Source organism: Rhinichthys klamathensis, unplaced genomic scaffold, assembly GCF_029890125.1.
Source record: "Rhinichthys klamathensis goyatoka isolate OS25496 unplaced genomic scaffold, OSU_Roscu_1.1 h1tg000325l_1, whole genome shotgun sequence".
Taxonomy (NCBI): Eukaryota; Metazoa; Chordata; class Actinopteri; order Cypriniformes; family Leuciscidae; genus Rhinichthys; species Rhinichthys klamathensis.
In genome coordinates, this window is record NW_026606840.1 from 600,514 (window position 1) to 625,442 (window position 24,929).

The window sequence follows — 24,929 nt, forward strand, 5'->3', positions numbered from 1 at the left end:
CTGAGCCATGCCAACCTGTTCCTGAGAGCTATGCTGGTGAGCCTAATTTTTGCAGAGCCTTTCTTACCAGGTGTTCAATGCATTTATCATTACACCCCAGGACTTTTGAGAGGGAGGATTAGGGAGTAGCGTTTGTACTCACTCTGCTCACGGGTCGAGCGGCATTATGGCGGACGGCGGTGTGGGAGAATCAAGACCTATGCTGCACCTCATTCCAGGCACTCGCCGCCGAGATGAGGAGAGTTTTTGACCGTGCGGTGGCGGGCAAGGAAGCTGCCAGACTGTTCGCGGACCTCAGACAAGGTGATCGTTCTGTCGCTGATTACTCCATCGAGTTCCGCACGTTGGCAGCAGAGTGCAAGTGGAACGAGGAGGCGCAGTGGGATATGTTCCTACATGGGCTGGCTGACCGTGTTCAAAGGGAAATATACATCCTGAACTTTCCCCAGAATCTCAACGGACTTATCGATCTGGCACTAAGAGTAGATGCTCGCCTCAACCGCATGGAGCGGTACACTCGTCCTATCCGCACTCCCGGATGCACAGAGGGCCGATTGGCCAGCGAGGAGAACATGGTCGGTTCCGTAGTCGATCACGAGCCCATGCAGGTGGGAGAGCTCGGCTTTCCCGGGAGGAGAGAGAGAGGCGGAGATCCCGAGGACTTTGTCTTTACTGTGGGGGCACGGGACATTTCTTACACTCGTGTCCGGTAAAAGAGCAAGCCCGGTAGTAATGAAGAGGCTACTATCGGGTGGGATCTCCGCCGAGAAGTCCTCACCATCAACTCTCCTTCTGGTAAGACTGAGATGGGCCAACCACACTCACACCTGCCAAGCCTTGCTGGACTCCGGAGCGGAAGGTAACTTCATGGACCTTCACTTCGCCCACAAGTTTCATCTCCTCATCACACCTCTCAGCCGTCAAATCTCCGTTAATGCTCTCAATGGACAAGAACTCCCCAGTATTTCTCTTACCACCGGTCCCATAACCCTCATTACGTCAGGCAACCACACTGAGATCATCACGTTCCTCTTCATGGACTCCCCGTAAGCACCCATGGTTTTGGGCCACCCTTGGCTGGTGCGGCACAATCCAAGAGTGGATTGGGGCTTGAACTCCATTTCTACCTGGAGCGAATGTTGTTATGAGTCCTTGTCTTGTGTTCTGAAAGTTCCCACCGAGCCTGCCTGGAGTTGAGTCTTTTAGCAGACCTGATATATTCCAGGTTATGATATAAAGACGGTCGTTTTGACCGTAGTGGACCAGTTCTCGAAGGCGGCTCATTTTATCCCCTTGCCCAAATTACCATCTGCTAAGGAGACAGCGATAACTGTCGTAGATCACGTCTTTCGGCTTCAGGGTTTCCCGATGGACGTGGTTTCCAACAGGGGACCCCAATTTGTGTCCAAATTTTGGCAGGAGTTTTGTAAGTTACTGGTTGCGACGGTTAGTCTATCTGCGGGTGACTCTTCCTTTGGATTTCACCATTCAGCACTTCCCGGAATTGCCCATCGAAGTCCCTGCGTCACCGCTCTCATGCTGCCAACTGTAGCTCTCATGCTGCGCTCTGGGACTACCATTATTCAACAAAGAGTCTTTTACTTGCATTTGCATCCGTCTGTACTTTACGTAACATATAGGGCATATACAGTAAATGTTAATTTGCAGTTTAATACGTTGCTTATACAAAGACATTTTATTTCAACATATTTCAGTCGATTTTTACTCATCTCAGTATAGTAATATAGTTTGGGAAAAGCTAAACTAGTAGAGACTCCTGAATTCCAATTAAATTCTTGAATTTGAATTGATGTCAAAAACATGATCTAGAATTAAAATTTGAATTTGAATTAAAGGAAGCAGAATTGCAATTCAATAAAAATTCAAAGAAATTCATATACATATTTTAAGTGAAGTGTTTAACAATGAAGCTTTACAGTATATGACAGATATGATTGCATTACATATTCTATACATTATATTAGTTTGAACTACTTGTACAGATTACATTAACAGGAAATATTTTCCCCCAGCAATGAATGTTAAAAGCTCTAGTCTAGTCTAGACATTTGCTGTTTTTAAAACTACCTTAAAAAATTATTTTTATAGTTTGGCATTTGACGCTATGTGAGAGTTGCCTTGTTGTTTTTTTATGTGCTGTTGACTGTTTGTACCATTGATATGGGATATGTGTGTACAGCACTTTGATGAACACTTGCTGTTTTTAAAAAGTGCTTTATAAATAAACTTTGACTAGTCACAGAACAAATAAGTTTGATTTATTGTAATTGTAATTTTGTGTAACATGACTCCATTTCCCAGAATTACTTTAGTAAATCTTTAGAGAAAAAAAACAAAAACAATTTGAGGTGGACATTTATATATATATATATATATATATATATATATATATATTAGAACAAAATGTATGCAGGGTTGAGGAGTGACTAGTTACGTGTAATGAAATTATGTTATTAAATTACAAAATTAATGTAATTGTATTTAATTGTTTTACTATTATAGGTAAAATGTGTAATTCAATTAGTTACTAATCAAATTAAAAGGGAATTGCTTTACATTGATAAAGTAATCCAAATAAAGTAATCCAAACCACATTTATAATGGGTAACTTATAACAGTAAGGAATTACATTTCCAAAGTAACCTTTCTAACACTGAATGTGTGTGAGATTCAACACAGTCTTTCTGTTGTGTGACTGTGTGGAATTTCTTTGAATTGCCATGAATTAAATTCCACTTCCTGTCATTCCAATTCAAATTCAACTTCCTGTGGGGCGGAGTCAATTCAATTCAAATTCAAATTCATGAATTGAATGGAGGCCAATTCTGAAATTCTGAATTTTGCACGAGCCTGATAGACATGCGATTCATATTTAAACCGTCTTTTTGTGGTTTACATACACTATATTGCGATTAGAACAAAGTACTTAAGAATAAAGAACTTTCTATTCACAATCCTCAGCTGGATCCGTTGCTCCTCGAAATGAAACCGAAACTAGCACTTCTGAGGTAAATTTTTCCAGGATTATATTACTATTACGCTATTATTATTCGTCACAGCATCGCAAGACAACGTAAAGTACATGAATCTGATTCAACTTGATGTGTTTTATCGAGCTGATGTGGGCGTTGGCAGGTTTGCAAAGATTGCTTCAGATCATTTGCGTTTCAATAGTGTGCGCTCTCAGTTGGCGTGTTCACATTAGCAGATAATGAGTTGCCATGAGAACAACGGACATCTCTCTTTTCATACAGATTACATAAACAGAGAATATTTTCATTTCGAATTAGATAATTTAAAAGTAGACACTTAAATGATTGTAAATATATATTGCTCTTACCTGTGTGACTAGTATTCGCTGAGTTTTGTTTAAGTTTAGAGACTTGCTCCAAAAAAAGTTCACGGAGACGAAGAGGCAGAAAGCATACCCTGTTTATTTTCTTTATTTTACAAAACCACAATGTTTTGTTTCGATTGTAAGTGTACACATAAAAAAGTAGATATTTAACAGTTTATTTTTTCATATTTCTTAAGTCTGTATGACCATAAATGAAACTCGTTTTTTAAGTCTGTATTAAGTCTGAATGACCATAAATGAAAATCGTCAAAAATCGTTTTTTTGTGATACAGGCAAGTGTTATACATCATTCAAAACTGTTAAATGTCTACTTTTATTTGTGTACACTAATGATAAAAACAAAATGTTGTGTTTTTCGTAAAATAAAGAAAATAAACATGATGCGCGTTCTGTCGTCTCTCTCAATGTGAAGTTCATTCTGAAACGCGACAGAAAATGATCTTTAACTCAGCAAATACTTGCCATCCACACGTGAGAGTTATGTCTTTACAAAGCTTTAAGTCTCCATTTTTAAATGATGTAAATCATACCAAAAACAAATAATCTCTGTTTAAGTAATCCGTATGAAAGCAACGACATGTACAGTTTCTTCAGCCCGAGCTCATTGACTCTAATGTGACCACGCCCACACGCGCGCAAGCTGTTCAAATTCAAATGATCCACGTGGAGGAACGCAAACGCCCTCATCACCTCCAAACAAAGATTCAGCGACTTCAGTCCTGCTCTGCTTTTCGTCGAGTTTGGAAGTGTTTGGTCTTTGCGTTGATCCACGTGGAGGAACGCAAACGCACTCATCACCTCTAAACAAAGATTCAGCGACTTCAGTCCTGCTCTGCTTTTCGTTAAGTTTGGAAGTGTTTGGTCTTTGCACCTAGGATTAACCTCAGAAGAATTAGAAGAACACGATTTGATTATGAGAACGATTTTTAAGGTAAGACACATAATAAGCGTCTTATGGTTGTATATACTTTACATTGTAGCTACTAGTTAAACTGGTGCCAGACTAAAATGTTATGAAATGAGATTGGAGTCAATATACATGTACACACAAGAATGTTTTTATCTTCGATAATTAAACACAGCATGATATAAAATATGCTTATTCTTCAATGGTGAATATTATAATGTTTAGACCCATGTTTACTGTTAAATACTGTGTTTGTGGATATCTGCTCAAACGTAGATGTGTATAATGTAACAATAATGTTTCATAGTTTGGAGCGGCTCGATCGCTTCAGTAAATGTTTTCTGCACGCGCTGAGTTTGAGTCACTGGCGCTGTGGGTTTGAAAAGCAAAACACGCCAAACATTAGGCTTCATGTTTTTACTTCAATCTCATTTCATAACGAATGGAAACGTTTGAGGTAACATATGATAATAATCTGTATATTTTTGTCTAGTGTTGTGTTACTGAAGTGTTCCTTTTTAACGATATATAGGCTGCCTGCTATCTATCTGTTATTATTTTATGCAGCCCTACACATAGGCTATAACAATGCACAACAAACTTGGCGTTTTTATATAAATGTATTTAATAATAATTGTAACCAGAAAAATCTAAAATGTATTCCCAAAATAATTGTATTTTTTACAGGGACCAGATGCCCCACTGATGAGTCCTGCTGACTTCAACATTCACAGGAGACTCTGTACATGAACATGGTAAAGTGAAAAATCAAACACCTTGAAAATGACAGGTATGCAGTATGTTTCAGGAATGGCACAAAGTTGTGTGACTGTTCAAGCCTCTGTCTTTAGATTTGTCCTTTGTTGTGTATCTTTGGATTATGTTGTGTTGTAAATAAATCCAAACAATCTAAAAGCCATTCTTTTTTTAAATCTCCTCATTCTTTGTGCAAGGCTTCTCATGATGATAGGGCCTGATAGCACCTAATAGGGCCATTAGGGGAGGGTCTTTGTCTTTCTCAGGTGTCAAACCCATCAATATTAATGGATGGTTAACGCCTCCCCGCATAAAGCTTTCTTACACAAAACACGTCATACAAATTTTAAAAGACTTTATTGACTTATCTGAATGCATAATCAGGATGATTTTCACATAGTTTTGAAGCAAATATTCTAGGCTATGTAAAACAATTTTCAAAAGTCTCATGACCTTATTTCAGTGACATTTTTTTTGTTTGTTTTTTCACAAACCACGCATAAACGTCATTATCTCAAAACTAAAAACTTTTACATACATGTGCTGACATATTACTGTAGCAGAGTTTGTGCTGAATACAGTGTAATCAGACTTTAGCCATGTAAATGTCACAAGTATCAGAAAAAAACATAAATGTCAGAGCATGTCAGAACACAGAAAATGCCTCAGACCCCAGAGGGTTAACCCTCTAGGCGCCACGGTCGAGTTTACTCGACAAGATGCGGCTCTGAATAAAACGGCCGATTTTGTCAAATTGGGTGTCAAATTTCATTCGACCTCCCCTCCACTGGATGGCACACATGTCATACTTCATCCACGAATCAAAAAAACGTCATGTTTCTATACAAAATGTTCGAGTTAGAGCGCATTGAATCAGTGAGATCAAAAGCGGAGCTAGTGTGCGAGTGAGCCATTTTATCAGATCCTCTCCGCAATCGCGGCGACAGTATTGTGTTGGAGACTTTGTCTAATACCACTGGGTATGTTAGACGAGGTCGAAGTATTCATAGGACAGTTAGGAGGCAACGTGGAGGCAGGGTGAGGAGTCGCAATGACAATGACAGTAGTCCGAGCTGTGCACACTCGGCGCGCGTGCGAGGCAGATCTGGCCGCGCTGCTCGTATCATGTCACTCATGATCTGTGTGAGTGAGCGTTTGAACTAAACAGGTCTTGTCTACTTGTGTTTGTATGTCATATGAATAATATATATGTGCCCCATACATGGAATCAGAGTGCCTACTGTATTTAGTAAATGGAAAATCTCTACAGCAAAAGGACAACCACTACATGCATTCGGTTTGTTTCTACAATTTATTAGTAATGATTTACACAGTTTGTTTACTACTTACTATATACCTGAGCATTCAGTATTGTGCAACATAGTATAGAGAAGGTGATGGACATTTTGGGGGGAAAGAAGTGCTGCATTTTATCATTTAAACATGTGACTTTTCATGAAAATTCTATAATCCAAGATTGCCACCACCATATGACGTCATAATATGCAAATTAGATGGGAAAATGTAATCCCTACCTAAACTTTGGGTCATGCTTAATATTTCTCTAACTTACAGAAAGTCTCTATCTTTTATCACTTTTAAGATATAGCCTTTTGAAATTAAGATGTCAAAATCGAACGTTTTAGGAAAAAACCTCTGGCGCCTAAAGGGTTAAGTCTATTTTGCTGCTATATGAAAGAAATCCAGCAAAACGCACCGGCATGTTTGTCGACCCCAGAGGGTTAACTACCCTTTTGGTACAGTGCTGGAGTTCCTACAAGAGTGATTCACTGCAGCAGTGTTAATTTTGGCACCCATTTTTGATTTAGTCTTAGTCTTCATCTTCAGCCGAAAATGCTTATTGGTCTTATTTACATTTCAGTCATTTTGTCTTTCATAGTTTTAGTCTAGTTTTAGTTGACGAAAAGTCATTGCATTTTTTGTCAACTTTTAGTCATTACTTTTAGTCAAACTGCAGTTACCGACATTAATTTTGGTAGCTATTTAAAAATGTCATTATCATTTTTCTCTCTAGGCCAATTCAATTAAGCTTTTGAGAAATTAAGGTTACAGGCTGTATTGACATTGCACTCTTTAGCAGTAGCACTTGTGCAATTCTACATATCCCTTTTGCTTAGTTCAGTGGTTCTCCCCAGAGGGTGCCGTACCCCTCTCTTCCACTTAGACTGCAGTCACACCTTTTCCATTAAGGGACAATATCTGCCCCCTTTAATCGATTTTTCCAGTTAATTTTTTACCTTTATAAATACCTTATAAAATAAATACATTTAATACATTTAATAAAACATTGGTCAATAAATATGCAATGATGGTAAAAATGAAGTGATACATTTAAATATTAAACTAAAATTGCCGGTAGGTGGCGGTAAGTCACTGTCTTTATGAGTGAGTCATTGAGTCATTCATTCATTCAGTAATGAAGCATTGAATCTCAAGATTCGTTCAAAGCCGCAGATTCATTCACAAATGTAGTACATCACTTATTGTTACCCTTTTGTTTGTTGAACTGTTGTATAAAATCAATGTCACATTTGAAATCGTGTGGATATTAACCCTCTGGGGACCAAGAACGCGCCCGCACGTTTTGCTGTTTTTTTTCACATAGCAGCAACATAGACTTAAAATACTCCGTCATTTATGGTCATATAAATAAAATCAATACATGATTATAAACTATAGAGGGTCTTCTTTTTTTGTGTACACTCAAATTAACATCAAAACCTTGTGGTTTTTTTTAAAATAAATAAAATAAACAGGGTGCGCTTTCAGCTCACTCTGTCTCCGCAAAAATCTTTCTGAAACATGTCTGGAAAATGAACGGAAACTCCGCTAATACTTATCACACAAACATGAAACATACGTCTAAAGAACGCTTTAAATTTCTACTTTTAAATAAAACAATTCACATTTAAAACAAATATTCTCCTGCAATGTAATCTGTCTGAAACTAAAGAGAAGTACAGTTTCTCCTGTCTCAGCTCATTATCGTTAATTTGTTCACACCCACTCGCAGAGCGCGCTATTCATAAGATAATGTGTTGAGGCCATTTGCAAAATAGATAAACGCCCCCAGGCCAATGCTGTAAACGCACTATATTTTTTAGTCAGATTAAGATTCGTCTTGAGGGATTCGGCTATGAGGAATAATCCTGGGACATTTAATACAGAAGTGCTGGTTTATTTTCACTTCGAGGAGGAGCAACAGATTCAGCTGAGAACTGTAAGTGTTTTATGGCTGTGCTTTGTTCTAATCGCGATATAGAATAACGTTAGTGTCTGTAAACGGAAAAATAGCATACTGTGAATCATGTTTCTCTCTGTGTGTGTGTGTAAATGAATGAATGAACGCACAGATACGCACTGTTACAGACGAAATAAAAGACAAAATTTCGTTGACTAGTTTTGGATAAAGTTTTTCAAATCAAATAAGCTTCAAAATAAAGACATCAGCTTTTGTTAGGAGTTTCTGGGGATAGAAGTGTCCAGACGTATGCACCCTGTATTTTAAAGAAGAACATTTAATTATTTGCGATACATTATTCATTCACAAAGAATTCAGGGACATTATTCACGTCCCTAAAGGTTAGAGTTTTCCTAATTTTTTAATTAAGGCATTAAGATTTTTTTATTCCTCTTTTTAGTCAACTTTAGCATGGGTGTGTTCTCTTCTAATTCTAAGCAGTGTGTGTGTGTGTATATATATATATATATGCCTATAATTAAAAAGCTATTTTAACCAGAAAAATCTACAATGCATGCCCAAAGTCGTGCAGCCATATAGTTTCTCTTGATATCAGTCCTGCTGACTTCAACATTCACAGGAGACTGTAATGAAAAATCAAACACCTTGGAAATGACAGGTATGTACTATGTTTCAGGAATGGGACAATGCTGTGTGACTGTGTAAGCCTCTGTATTTAGATCAGTGTGTTTACTAATGTGCTTTTTTGTCCTTTGTTGTGTATCTTTGGATTATGTTGTGTTGTAAATAAATCCAAACAATCTAAAAGCCATTCTTTTTTAAATCTCCTCATTCTTTGTGCAAGGCTCATCTAATGATATGGCCTGATAGCACCTAATAGGGCCATTATGGGAGGGTCTTTGTCTTTCTCAGGTGTGAAATGCCATACATATTAATGAGAGATCACGCCTCCTTGCATAAAGCTTTCTCAAACAAAACACGTCATACACATTATAAAAGACTTTATTGACTTATCTGAATGAGTAGTCCGGATGATTCTCACATAGTTTTGGAGCAAATATTCTAGACTATGTGATACAATTTTCAAAAGTCTTGTGAAGAAATAATCAATATGTGTTTTGTGGCTTTATTTCAGAAACTTTTATTTTTAAGTTTTTCAATAACCATGCATAAATAATATTCTCTCAAAAATACAAACATGTACATACATGTTGTTCACAGATTATGGTAGCCCCGTTTGTGCTATATAGAGTGAATTTACACCTTTGTCATTAACATGTTTATAAATAACTGAAAAAAGCACAAATGTCAGTGCATGTCAAAACATCCCAAGGGCCCCAAAAAACCCTTGGTCCCCAGAGGGTTAAGGAAACATTGCATTCTTGCTCGTATAATATGATCAACATTAAAAACACTGCTGGATATCAGCCTGCATTTTGATCGCAGATTTAGCCGCACGAACAGTGCAAGCGGCTCGTGACAGAACATAGACTGACTGAATGATCCTTTAAGTAGAAAATCTCAAAAGAAGATTGCTGAACTCCGGCTTACTTGTCTGTGTTTTCCAGTCATCCGCAGTTCTTCAGCAGCGTACAGTAGAGAGAGGGTGTGGGCATGGTTGCCAGATACTATTGAAAAGACCGGGTAAAAAACTTGTTCTTTTAACAGAAAAACTCTGACTGGGGTTTTAAAGTATTGAAATCTGGCAACACTCCGAACACTCCTTTGTTTGACAAAAACAAGTGGTTTTGGTCAAGTTTTAATTTTTTTAAACACATTTCAGTCTCGTATTTTTTCGGCAACGATATTGCATGTGTTGATATAGTCACAGTTATCGTTTAATGACGTGGGTGTCGTCTCTCGTCGTCTTGTCTTAGTCAGGGAAAAAAAGGTCGTCAACGAACATTTTTCGTTATGGTTTTCGTTAACGAAATTAACACTGCACTGCAGGGTTATCCCCGTCAACTTTAAAGGTCTATATGGCAGCCATAGCTGCTTACCACATTCCTTTGGGTGGTATGTCTTTAGGAGAGACACTCTGGTAACAAGTTTCCTCTGTGGCTCTTTTAGGCCGAGGCCTGCAGTACGCACTAGGGTACCAGCATGGGATCTGGCCGTGGTGCTCCAAGGCCTATCCCTGGCTCGCTCCCTTTGTTTCTATTAAATAATTTCCAGTCAAGTTTCTGACTCGTAAGATGTTGTTCCTTCTAGCTATTACTTCTCTTAAAAGTAGAGGTGATTTGCAAGCTCTGTCGGTTGCCCCTGCTTGGACTTTGTGCTCGGAATAGTAAAGGCATTCCTTCACCCTAGGACAGGTTACATGCCTAGGTCTCCACTAATGTGGCAATATCTTTTGTAATGCAGACCTTCTGTCCACCTACATTCCAGGATTCAGGATTCAGACCAAAAAATAAATAATCTGCTGTGTCCATTTTGGAAATTAGATGCGTCCACAGAGCTGCCCTGTGGTGTAAATCTGAACAACCCTTCATCTATCTTGGCTCTCCTAGCAAAGGGTCCCCAGCATCTAAACAGAGGATGAGCAAGTGGATAGTCGAGGCTATCTCTCTTGCTTATGAGTCGGTCTGACTGTCTTCCCCTACGGCAGTCCGAGCCCACTCCACTAGGAGTATGGCTGCTTCTAAGGCTCTCTTGTCAGGAGTTTCACTTCAAGATGTTTGTGATGTGGCAGGATGGTCCTCACTGCACACATTCGTGAGCTTTTACAACCTGGACTTGAGCTCTAACCTGGACTTGTGAAACCGTGCTTTCTTCACGGTTTCACACTAGACTGACACTTGTCTTTCGCAGCCTGAGTTCCAGCACTCAGGCCACAGTGATCCCGAAGGACAAAACAGAGGAGCTGACTGTAGTGGATATGACTGAAGTAGAACCGACGATCTCCATCAAGACTTCAATGACTTGAAGTTGAAAGGGAACGCCTCGGTTACAACTGTAACCGTGGTTCCCTTAAGAGGGAATGAGATGCTGTGTCGCCCTGCCATACTTCCAGGGTGCCAGTCAGCAACTTACTTCACCCTATTAGAAGCAAGTGTTGCACTGTTTGGGCATGCTTTATAGTTTCCTGGTTTGTGACATCACCCCCCCCTCTGACGTCTTGTCACACCATTGGACTGATTTCAGACGTGCATCACGGCGCAATCAAGAAGAGGGTTCCCACAGCGTCAATAAATGCATCGTCTCATTCCCTCTTCAGGTAACCATTAGTACCAACCCTAAATGTTTGAACAGCAGTGTACATTATAATATAATATACATAGTATAATATAATATCATTAATTTATGTATTTTATTTTTATATTATAGATTTAAACATTATGGGAAAATTCTTCTAAATATTTAATCCAATCTGTATTAAAATCTGTAATAATAGCCTATACAGTTGGGTCTAAAATATCTGAGACCACAAGAGGAAATGCTCCTATTTTTTTTCATTACATTTTAAATAATAAGAAAATGTAATATGCAGTAATTCTCTTTGATGAGAATGTTACATTTCTGAAAGGACACTGTAAAGTGTGGAATGACTGCAATAATAAAACCATCAGCATTCCATTGTCCATAACGTTGGCTATCTTGTACTGAAATGCTGATGAGTGTCTCTCATCAGCTGTTAACAGAGAAACAACTTTTCCTGGAAGCTGCAAACAGAAATAATGCTGCTGGGGCACAGGTGTGAAAAAAACTCCCTGACAGGAGGAATTAAAACTGTGGTTTCTCTCACAAGTGTCTGATGAGATGAGACCTGGAGTGGCGTCTGTGATTGAGCTCAGTAGATATGATTGAATGAGAGATGGAATGCTACTGCTTTTATGTGTGAATAGAAAAAGCATCTTGATTGGAATGACCAATATAAATCATGATATAAATGGGTGATTTTTAGTAAGAATAATCATCTCTATTAGTGATGGGCGGATCGATCCTGAAGAATCGATACTTCGATACTGACGTGGTATCGAAAAGGATCGATCCTCACATAAAAACATCGATCCAAATGTGTCTTTTTTTTACCAGTAATTTTTTATTAATTTAGCACGCAATTCAGTACGTAAAATAAGCTTCTAAGTGGCGAATAAGCGAATGTTAGCGGGTAATTGTGTAGGATAGAACCTTTTCTCCTAGTCATCTGTATACAAGACGAAACCAATCAATCACACAGAGCGTTCGATGCTGGTACTTCGCTGAGCTCACAGGCCCAGTGCGTTTGGGAAACGAAGGCTTGCTTAGATGACAGAGAAACAATAGAGTTATTTTGCAATAAACAAACCAAAACTGTACATAACGGTTTAAATGTTGACGTCAGTAAGATCTTTTTTTATGAAATTAATATTTTTATTCAACAAGGATCGATGCATTAAATTGATCAAAAGTGACAGTCAAGGGTTTTACACTGTAAAAAAAAATCTACTTCATATAAATGCTGTTCTTTCAACTTTGTTCATCAAATAATTCTGCATAAAATGTATCATGGTTTCCAACGAAATATGAAACTGTTTTCAACATTGATAATAATAAGAAATGTTTCCTGAGCAGCAAATCAGCATATTAAAATGAATTATCATCATGACTGGAGTAATGATGCCGAAAATTCAGCTTTGATCACATGAATAAATTACAGTTTACTATGGCATAGAAAACAGATAGCCTATGTTAAATTGTTAAATTGTAATATTACAGTTTTTTCACTAAGAGAAATAAAAATCTTACAGACCCCAAACTTTTGAACAGTAGGCTAGTACTAGTAGGCTAGTACTATAATTAGGGTAGTTTTGTAAAAGTCACTGACTAATTAAAGGGGAGTTGAGAGCACAAATCACAAAATATTTAGGCCTAGTAGTCATGAAAACGTGTTCAGATTTAGCATATTAATGATGCATTCACCTCATAAATCATGACACACTGCTCTAGCACAGGAAAGTGCATACAAGTTCAAATGCATGCTTTTAAAATGAAAAAGTATCGGTATCGATATCGGCGATACTGGCCCTGTATTTACTTGGTATTGGATCGATACAGAAATTTACAGTATCGCCCATCACTAATCTCTATATTCTGTTTTTTTTCTTATTATTTTTTTTCGGGAACTTGCTTTAAAAATCCAGTGTTTTAATATACCAGAAGTATTTATTTTACATCTCTAATGGAGCACAGCACTGTATCTACTGGAAAACATTTATCTTTGTAAAATGTTGTGAATGTGGTGATTTATTTTAAAGTAGACCATCAAGAGAGATGTCAGTGAATGTATGCACTTTGCCATTGACTGAAACAAAAAGAGGGAGTGGTAATAGAGAGAGAGATTATTAGAATATCCAAACAACTCAATAATCTCAATAATAATCTCACTACTATGTTTTATAGTATATTTGTTTCTCTGTTAAATGGATTGTTCACCCAAAAAAATTCTGTCATTAATTACTCACCTTCATGTCGTTCCAAACCCGTAAGATTTTCTTTAATCTTCAGAACACAAATGAATCTGAGAGCTTTCTGTCCTTCCATTGTCTTCTACAACTGACACTTTGACGCTTCAAAAAGTTCATAAAGAAATCGTAAAACTAATCCATATGAATTGTGTGATTTAGTCCACATTTTCTAAAGAAACACGATCGCTTTATATGATGAGCATTGAATTTAGTTTTTTTTTTAAATTCACATATAAACATTCATTAACTCACACATCAGTTGTGGTAAACGGAAGCTCAAAGCATGTTCACTTGACGTGCGAGAACCAATAAGGTTCATTCGCGTGTGTTACGCAGCACATTTGAGCTTCTGCAAGAGGTTTGTTCTTGCGTGTCAAACAGGTTCGGTTGAGCTTCTGTGTATGTTCGCTGATGTTTAAAGGGGAACTTGTCAACTATTTCAACTTAATAAAACCGTTTAGAAATCATTTGGATGGTTAAAAAAAATGGTGACTTTCCACCCTCCCCCCCAGCGTTCCCAGGCGGAAAACCATCCTTGCAACATGGGGACTAACGTCCCGGTAAATTGGAAATAGGAGAAGCGAGAACGAGCGAGAAACACAAACTGCTTTATGGCAATTCGACATAATTCTATGCTACTGTTTATGATGTATTACCCACCTCGGTAGACATAGCTCCACACGATAAAGTTGGCCGGCTCCGATAAAAACAAATGCACATAAGCAGCGGTAGAAAGGGGGAGGAGGGTGCCGCAAGTGATTTTTTTATGACAGTGTTGTGAAATATACGCCCCAAAGCTGTAGGGGGAGCTCGATGAGAAAACATGCGACAACAAAAGTGAAAATTAACGAAGAAATGGCTAGAGTTGCCAAGTTCCCCTTTAAATGTGAAAAAAAGTCTAAACTCCTAAATTCAATCTGTTCATCATATAAAGTGATCGTATCTCTTCTGAAAATTTAGTCTAAACCACTCGATTCATATGGATTAGTTTTATGAACTTTTTGAAGCGTCAAAGTGGTAGTTGCGTAGCTGTCTATGGAGGGACAGAAAGCTCTCAGATTTCATCAAAAATATCTTCATTTTTTGCCGGAGACAAACGAAAGTCTTAGCCTATGAGTTTGGAATGACATGATGGTGAGTCATTAATGACATAATTTTCATTTTTGGGTGAACTATCCCTTTAATCTTATGGTATACAGATCATATCTCAGTCCACAAAACATTGACAGTGTAACTGACATTGGAAAGTTCTCACATTTTCACTAACCTTTAGCGCTTGTATTGTTGCTGTTGTTTTCATTGAGAGCATCATCTAAGGATTCCATTGAAGTCTTGGTGGAGATCGTAGGTTCTACATCAGATATATCCACTACAGTCATCTCCTCTGTTTTGTCCTTTGGGATCACTTTGGCCTGAGTCTGTTGGTTTTCTTGTTTAATATCAACCGATTCTGTAGGGAAAATGTATTTGAATTAGTTTTTGGCAATGATTATTATAATGGTTCTCAATTATTTCTAAAATAATGATGTGTCACACAATCAAGTTTAAAGTACATAATTTTTACATCAAACAAAACACTTATTTTTTCACTGGGTCATGAATTAAGGCCCCTATAAACTTCAATCAAAATCAAAGAACAAACTGGTGGGACATCATTTCAAACAAAATCGGGTTCTTTTCGGGAGTTCGAAACAGCTTTCCAAAGCTAACTTTCTGGTAAGGTTTGCTCAGGCGGTAAAGACCTTCAAACTACCATTGGTCTATGGCTTATGTACGTAATAGATAGGTAAGCTCTGATGGTCCACCTTCTTTGACATGGAAATCAGTTTGTCGAGGTCAGATGCAAGTAAAAACATGAACATTAAAGAATTACAGATTACATCGAATTTCAAACATTGAAGTTGTATTTCTAAATGACAGCGACACTGTCTTCTCTCCTGTCATTTTGTTGTGTTTATATTGTTATCGAGAGGAAAGCACACAGCATTTACATATTCATCTAAACGCCGCTCTCAGCAGCGTGGATGGCGTCAGCATGTTCGCTAACAATATACTACTGAAACAATATTTTGAACTTCATTTTACCCCTAAGCAAAGAACAAAAAAGTTGTAAAACTTCTCTGTGAGTAGCTATATCAGGACCTTTAATTCATCATTGTAAAAAAAAGTCATAGTCATAGTCACGTACAAGTGCCTGAAGATCAGTTCAGATAAAGAGCAAAATTAATATTCACAAAATATCTGTTCACACCAACTAAATGAAAACCAGATTCATAGTTTAAAATGGGGCCTCTGATCATCAAACAAATTTACTCTGAGACCTTTCAAGTGTGAATAGTACTAAAACACTAAAACATAGGCCTATTTAAGCTTTACTATTGGATACTTGTTTCCCAAAAACTCTTACTACTCTAAAAACACAACTACACACGAAACACCTGGATGTCTGGCCTTAGTGGTCTCAAACCTTTTGTGTTCCTATAATTTTCAGTGCAGTAAATCTTGAAAATTAGCAGTGTGAGAAATGAGCAGGTGGTAGAAACAGAGCCTTATGACTGGAAAGTCAGTATTTACTAGATGAAGGGGCATCGTAAAACCATTATCAACTATGTCATTTCAATGCACTTCTGTTATATTTTTTACTCCATGGTCATTTTCTATCCCTCTCTCATTGTTTCTCACTCTCTCCCACTGTGTGGTTGATTTAGACCTGAGGTGGTTTTAGTTAATAAAGCCGCTAAAGCCAGGAAATGGATTGAGACCCATTAGTTCCTAAAATGGAGCCCGTGGAGCTTGTCAATGACAGGCAGCAATTATTTGGTGGGAAAAGAACCATCCTTTGATTACAGGGAGATTGAAGAGAAACTGAGACTATAGGAAGTATTGCTGTGCTGTTAAGCAATTCCAATAGCTTGCTGTAGGCAAACAACCCCACTACCCTCTTTTGTTAGTCGTGCTTGTTACTTTTATTTTGTCTAACATTTTACAAGGTGTTCACAGCCTAATCCATAAACGCAAGTACAGGTGATATTGTAATTGGCCTCAAATTAATCAGTTCGATATAAAGGGGTAGGGACTTTCATTGAATGGAGAAGAAACAAGGAGCCTGCGTTTGTTTTAAATGTACTAATATAAATTCACAGAGCAGTTTTTTTTTTATTCATGGAATATCATTTAAATAAATGTTTTTAATAAAATATATTTAAAAAAAGCATACCATGTTGGGTCACTTTGAACCCCTATACATTCTAGGAATGATCTTGTGTATCTCTGCTGCTGAAAAAAATGACAATGGCGTTATTAGGGGAACTTCTAAGGTTCCTCAAACTGCTAGACTGCTAGGCAAATAGTGTAATTTCCTGTTGCAAAAGTTATTAGGGTGTAACGCAGCTGTCATTATTTCCAGTAAACTGCAGTCACCTTTACTCTTCAATTTTCAATAGATTGTTTGGGAAAGAGCTCTCTCCAAAATCTAAACACATGCACATTAACAAATTAAAACAATTTATTTTACCAAACAGAAATCTGTAAAAGGAATTACATTTTAACCATCTGTATTACTTTTCATTACCTCTTTTGATTAACTGAATGAACATGACAGTAGATTAATAAAAAAGCAACTCGAGCCCACATCAAGCAGTATTCCTTATATTCCTATGAGCAAACCCAGACAGCCAAAGTCATCTTTATTTCTGTTATGGGTCTTCCAGATGGTATGGATCAGCTGGTCAAAAGTGGTAATTTCCTAACTGCTATAAGCATTGAAACATCCAAGCAGGCTCACTTCAGATAATGGTTGCTGGTAGAGACTATAATATCATTCAAGATAAATAAGTTTTGTTCGGAGCTGGAACTCTCACATCTCTTTGCTCTTTCAATTTTGTTTTGTTTATTGTATGTCAGAATTGTGCACAGAGATTCTTACAAAGCAGCGCAACCGCTGAAGTTGAAGGTTCTTGGCTATTGCAAGGGTTTAATCCTTTTGACGTTCATTGATTTTACATGAAGGGAGTACATTTAAGAAGCTGGATCTATGGCCCTAAATTTAATAATGCCACTTTTTTTCCACCACTGTTTTGTCATTGGTGTAAAATGTAGTCTTTCATGAGAAGAGAGTAGATAGCAGATCTTTACTCTTGTCTTAGAAGTCCATCCAGTGGAGCTCTCTGTTATTGCAACTAGTTGAACAAATTCTTGTTCTTCAGGTTTCTAGTCACCGGTTTTACTAAAGGAACTTCGGGGATTATGGACAAAACCATTTTTTGCTGTATAGTTTAAAGCATATTAGGCGTGCATTTTGGAGTTTAGTACAGTAGTTCAGATAGTTTAGGAACTTTCAGTACAGTTGGGGTCGGTACGACACATGATCCTTCAGAAATCATTCTGATATGGTAATATCAGCTAATATGGTAATATGGGGCTCAAGAAACATTTCTTATTATTATCAATGTTGAAAACAGTCATGCTGCTTAACATTTGTGTGGAATCCATGATATTTATATTTTTCAGGATTATTTGATGAATAGAACGTTTATTCGAAAATTGTATTCATCCTTACTCAATAAAAGTATTACTTTCTTTAAAAAAATGACTGACCCCAAACTTTAGAATGATAGTATTTATATAATTAAATTTGATTTATTAATTTAATAACAAAGATTCACTTTTGCAGTGTACTTCGGTTCAGAAACATGGCAGCTTTCTCCTCACTCACACACACACACACACACACACACACACACACACACACACACACACACACACACACACACACACACACACACACACACACACACACACACACACACACACACACACACACACACACACACACACACTTGTTTCAATACTGATTTCCTTGTTTTTCCTTGTAAAATCATAATGTATGAAACCACTACATGCATTTGTGGTGAAATTCATTTAAGCTATAATGCATCTCTCAAGATGAAGTGATTACCTTTCCCTCCCTGAGGCTTTTCTGCTTCCTTCACAGGTTCAAGGTTCTTTAATGGCTCAGTGGACTCGACAGGAGTAAATGTTTGCATATCTTTGGGAACAGTTATAGCACAAGGTCAGTATAGTTAGAGAAATCCCTGTGATAGAGAGTTAGGAATATCTGGTACCTTTGACTGATGTGGTGTCAAACACTTCTACATCCACTGCGCTGAGTGGAATCTGAGCATCTTCCTGTTTGGGATGCAAGTCCACTGAGTACTTCTGCATTAGACAAACATGATTAGTATGTAGTTCATATATCCAATGTAATAATTATAAAATATAAAATGTACAAGGAACCATAAATGAATGCTATTAAATGTGGTTTCCTCCAATTAATAATAATAAAAAATACAAAAATCTCTTACCCTGGACTTCTTTTGAAGGCAACAATAAACTACTACCCCAGATATGCATACGACAACAATAATCAGGATAATTATGTAAGCTGTTGAAAAACAAAAACAGTAAGAATAATCAAGAACAACTATATATGTTTTACGCCAATAAAAAATAAACAAAGCTGAAATAAAACATGAACTGACAATAAATAGAAAAAATCACTCACTTGCCCCATGGCTTTTGACAAGTTCTTGTGGTTTAGTTGCTGTAATATTAATAATAAAAATAAGGTGAATAGGTCAATAACAAGTTTATGCTCTAATTTTGGTGGTAAAAAGGGATAAATTAATTGTTATTCAGCAGACTTTTGTTCCAGTATATTGCTTGTTTTAGGTCATTGATATAAATCATTTATTTTTTATCAGTGATGACAGTTTTATAACTTTGCTAAGCCACACGCTTTCTTCCTGTGTAAGAATGACTCAGACTCAGGTTACAGTTGGATATTAAAACAAAATTCTCACATTGCTCGTTTGTGCAAAATAAAACCTGATCATTGCTTGTATTTCACAATATTTTCTCTCTTACTGGTTGTTTTGCTGGTTGTGCTTTTAATCTCTTTTGTGCTGGATTGTGGAACATTCTCTAGAGGATCGTCTGTGGTGTCATTGTTGGTCTGTGGATCTTCTGAAGGATGAGTAGGCAAATCTATTGGCCAAAAAGAAGGGGGAAAAAAGATACCCAAACGTGACCTTATTTTAGTTAGAGGTTCTCATTTATGTATTAACGCAACAAGCAACATTACAGGTTTCCTACCAATCCTACCATGTTGCTACATTAGGTGTGTAGACACATGAATAAAATCAAATCAAGCAAAATGAAAAAGCTACCTGATTTGTAATCTGACATATTCACATCCGTAGTGCTTGACAGTATGACAGTGGAGTCTGGAGGGAATGAAGTGGTTAAGTTGTTCAGAATGTCCACTGAGGTTTCATTTAATATGGTGGTGTTGTCGATAGACATTGAAACTAGAGCAGTGTTGGTTTCTGTGCTGGTCATCATGGTTGTGGCCTCATTTTCAACACCAAGAACAAGTAAGGCACCTGCATTGTACCAGAGAAAGGTCAGGTCATGAGGAACAGAACTATTTAATTTACACATTATGGAATCTATAAATTACAACTACATATGCAATAGTAGCTGGATGAACAATGGAAAGCGATTTGCTACCCTTTACCCAACAAGAAATAGAATATAGACTGTCAATTAGATTACTAAATTTAATCTTAATTAAGTATCCTCCTTTACTTGTTTTCAATTAGCTGTTTGCTCAGATTTAGCAGTTACACAAAATTTAAAAAATACACATCTTTAAACATACCAATGAGGAGATGAAGTGATGTGGAGCACATTTTCAGAGAAGGTAGAATCTAGTCAAATGAGTGTTCCTTCCTCAGGACAGCAAGTACTCAGTCTGAAACCACGTAACTTCCACTTCTATGATCAGCACAGGATGCAGCAAACAGTTGCCTAAAACAGGCACATAAGGAACTTGTGCACTTTTGTAAAGCCCCATTTGCTACATTTGCATTATTCATCTAATTAATTAAAATACGTAGGTATTCTGTGCTTTGATGTTATATGATCTATTGTTTGCAGTAAAGCAAAAAAGGGAAATACAGCTGTATAGGAACATGTGGTGCACTGGTTAAGCGAGTGGATCTGTAATTCCTCTCTGAAGTAATTTCATCATAGATGTTTCTCTTTCTCAATTTAACAGCAGTAATTTCTATAATACAATTCTATGGGGTAACAGCACTTATGATTCACTTCAAAGTTTTCAGAACTTGATCTCAGCGTACGGGCAGGGACATATGGGTGTATTAATTCTGAAAGGTAACAAGGTGCTAAATCATGACAAGCCTTGAAAACTAGGACAAGTATTTTAAAGTGAATGTGATCGATAACAGGGAGCCAATGCAATTGCTGTAGTATGGGAGTGATGTGAGCTGCTTTTTTGTGCGATGTAAGGGCACGAGCAGCTGCGTTTTGAACTGAAGGCGATTAATGGTTTTAGAGCGTAGGCCATAGAACAAAGAGTTACAATAGTCCAGACGTGAGGTTATAAAAGCATGGACAACAGTTTCAGCATCTTTGAGATTTAACTAAGGTCGTATACGGGCGATATTACGGAGATGTAAAAAAAAAAACAGGACTTAACAAGCTGATGAGGATCTGATTCACAAGCTGATGTGGGGTTTCCCCGTACATTAGAATGTGCCCTGTTTAATTTGAAATTTTTCTAAGCAAAAAATAATTAATTACCATCATACATTTTTACTATGATTTACAGAAGACACCCACTAAAATGTCATTCAGAGTAACTGTATTTAAAACAAGAATCATTTGATAACAAATTAAAATACTCTATTATATGATCACAGTGCCACCCTTAAATACAAGTTAATTGTAATTTTTTAATCTTTATACGTTGCCACTATCCTTCAAACCACTATGTTTTACTTATATTGTTCTCATCAATTATTAACAACTACTTCAAAGGGCTTCATACAATTCACACCAAACTTTCTCAGCATGATGCCAATATAATGAAGATGCTAAATTTCGAACGGGTATTGGATGTCTTGAATGGTTTCTCTCTCTCTCTCTCTCTCTCTCTCTCTCTCTCTCTCTCTCTCTCTCTCTCTCTCTCTCTCTCTCTCTCTCTCTCTCTCTCTCTCTCTCTCTCTCTCTCTCTCTCTCTCTCTCTCTCTCTCTCTCTCTCTCTCTCTCTCTCTCTCTCTCTCTCTCTCTCTCTCTCTCTCTCTCTCTCTCTCTCTGTGTGTGTGAGTTTTGATACTTTTGATAGTTTAGAGTTTAACCCATTCATTGCTGTGTGCTTTGCCTGCATTAATGGATAAGAAATAATGGATAAGAAATATCTTATAGGCCTTCTATTTTTCTATCAATCTGAACAACAAAATATTGGATTGGAGTTGATCCGTGATCCGTACGGACCACGCCCCACATTTCGGCACGCATGTGTGTTGTATATTTCACAGTAATAAACTTGTGAGAACTCGCCGTTGATCTATATACTTTTATTACAACATTCTAGCAACACTTCTTTTTGTCTTTTTGTCAACATTTATGTTCAACTTAGTGACACCTACTGTTCATACATGTATTTCAATATACCACATATTCCCCTTTTGTTAAAGAACAAGATTTGAATTAACACAAATAATAATAACAAAGCACAGAACTTTTTCCACTTGACAGTCCATGCCAGGCCACCAGTACAAGTCCCTCAGTCTCTGCTTGGGGGGGGGTTAGAAAGCTAAAATTGCTTTTATTTTTTATTAAACAGTGCTTTAATGAACAAATTGTGTCCTTGTCTTTAAATTAATTAAATTACAAGTAAACGTTTCTCAAGTATAACAAAATTATCTGCTAATGGTGTAAACTACAGCCCTTACTTGCACATTACTATAACATTAAAGCTTAACAAGCCTAGACTTTTAGCCTAAATGATATAATAATAATCAACACTCAAATAACAAATTGTATGAAAACATGTAAACTGCACATAAGGCAATTTTTGCATTAACATGTTTTTACTCTAATTTGTTATTGTTATATAATAATTTACACAGTTGCTGTTATTTTCATGACAACTATTTTAAACATGCATTAAATAATCAAGATATCATAAACAGGTTAAGTAAAATATAATATATAGGCTAATATATAGCATTTATTTAGTGAAAGAGTTAGCAAACCAGCAAGCTGTGGACACTGAATGACTTGCCTGAGGTAAATATAAAGCTATGTGAAAAACTAAGCGTTTTATTGATGTATTCAGCACCCCTAGTGCTGAGGCTAGACCGTAAGGGACCCGTGTGAAACGATAAAGTCCATCATGGGTAACGAAAGCTGTCAGATCCCTACTATCTTGATGCAAAGTCACTTGGTGATATGCATTCTGGAGATCTATTGTAGAGAACATAGAAACCCCACGTAGTTCTGTAAAAACTTCCTCAATATGTGGCAAAGGGTGACTATCTATGATGACAGCTTTGTTTGGCTCTCTTAAATCAACACAAAGTCGAATTCCTCCAGATTTCTTTTGAATGACCATCACCGGCGACACCCAAGGTGATGACGGCACTTTTTCAATGTTCCCTTCAGATTCTAGCATCTGTAGCTCTTGCGAGACTGCATCTCTAACTGCAAATGGCAACCTGCGCAATTTCTGTTGTACTGGCGGCACATCTGAACGCACATTTACTTTATGTACAAAACCAGCAGCCACACCCAATGGTTCAGTGAAGTTAACAGTAGTTTGACCGTCCTCTGCGAAAGGTGCAATAGATCCATTCCTTATCTCAAGATGCAAAGCAGTAAAGAGATCCATGGTGACACTCATATCGAACTGTAATGGCAAGGCACCCTAAAACTGGAATAGTCTTTTTCAAATACGTCACCAAACGAACATTAGGCACAGCAAGATCTGCAAAGTGTTGCTGGTATATGCTCTGGGAGGATGGAAACAGTTGAGCCAGTATCCACCAGTAATTCAACATCGACTGATATATAATATATAATATGTGGATGTGCATGTGCATGTGCATGTGCATCTAGCAACACTTCTTCGTGGCATTTATGTCCAACTAGGTGTAAGGTATCTGGGGTAAATCATTGACTCTGTCCTGAACGCAAATAAAGCACATTCTTCCTAAAACCCAAAGTTTTTAGGATTAATGAAAATTACTGGACTTTGGTGCCAACAAGTCTGCTCCTAACACTTTTACTACCCTGGAACACTCGCCAGAGACTAACCCTGCATTCTCCCACTCATGTAGTCCAAGCTTCGAAGGAATTCCAGAGAACCCCCCCCTGTTGGGTGCTCAATGCACGCAGATACAAACACACACACATATATGAACTTTTACTACTCTCCTCATTTAAAGACATTTACTGAGGTATATTTGATATGTTGTTATGTTTGTCGATTGCCCAGGTCCTATGAAGGGATCTATGAGTGTGTGTTAGTTTAAAACAAACTAAAAGGGCAGTTAATTATGCTTTTAATGTAACTTTGCAATATAACTCTCCTTAAATGTCTTTCTTCCTATGTTCAGAATCCTGGTGATCTGACAAGGTCATTTATGTAATTGAACAAGCCATAAAATGTATTTTACTATGTTTTACCATATTTGGAATGATTCTGAACAAATTCTGACTGATCGTAAAACCTGTGAATGCGGCCATAATTTAGCTTTGACAAGACAAAGAGAATTTTGCCGCCAAGAGTTTCGTTGAATGTCATTGGCCAGTTCGCACCTCAGAGGTGTGGACTCCAGTTCCTTTAAAGAGAACTGGACTCGCTCTTCCTGTCCCTGTCTTCCCTCTCTGGCTGGTACCGCTGTCTTCCCTCTCTGGCTGGTACCCTGGACTGCTCTTCCTCCAACATGTGACGCGCGCTTGACTCTCTCGCTCGCTCATACTCTGGACTCTCCCCTCCTTCATCATGTGACTCCTTGGTCCATCGGGACCTCGTGTTCATGCGATGACCCATCTTTCCTTTGTTTGTCTAGTTCAGTTTTATTTTCCTTTTTGTATTCTCCTTTGTTCATTCTCACCGGCGAGTGAAATGAACTTAGTTTGAATCATCTCTTTGGCAACACCTTCAACGGACGATTTGAACATCCCGCCACACGGGCGCGCCGGAAAGGACCTCTGACCGGGTCCGGAACACACGCACACACACACGAGAGAACATGATCAGCAAGTATTCGTTTCTTACCGAGATCTAAATACTGCTAAGATTGCCTGCCCTAATTAGGGTACGATTTGACTGTAGTTGTCTCTCTT

General features: G+C 37.6%; 1 protein-coding gene across 2 annotated transcripts in view; it reads right to left on the minus strand.

Moving 5' to 3' along the window:
* Nucleotides 1–20,580, minus strand: part of si:dkey-27h10.2 (uncharacterized) — an 89,971-nt gene extending 69,391 nt beyond the window's left edge. For both annotated transcript variants that reach the window (XM_056271745.1, XM_056271744.1), the window contains exons 1-8: nucleotides 20,434–20,580; nucleotides 19,940–20,155; nucleotides 19,638–19,757; nucleotides 19,276–19,314; nucleotides 19,076–19,155; nucleotides 18,836–18,929; nucleotides 18,670–18,759; nucleotides 14,980–15,162 (exon numbers count right to left, since the gene is read on the minus strand). In XM_056271745.1, coding sequence (XP_056127720.1) covers nucleotides 14,980–15,162; nucleotides 18,670–18,759; nucleotides 18,836–18,929; nucleotides 19,076–19,155; nucleotides 19,276–19,314; nucleotides 19,638–19,757; nucleotides 19,940–20,155; nucleotides 20,434–20,464 — 853 coding nt within the window. In that variant the 5' untranslated portion in view covers nucleotides 20,465–20,580. The remainder of the gene's footprint in view (nucleotides 1–14,979; nucleotides 15,163–18,669; nucleotides 18,760–18,835; nucleotides 18,930–19,075; nucleotides 19,156–19,275; nucleotides 19,315–19,637; nucleotides 19,758–19,939; nucleotides 20,156–20,433) is intronic.
* Nucleotides 20,581–24,929: the final 4,349 nt, after the last annotated feature.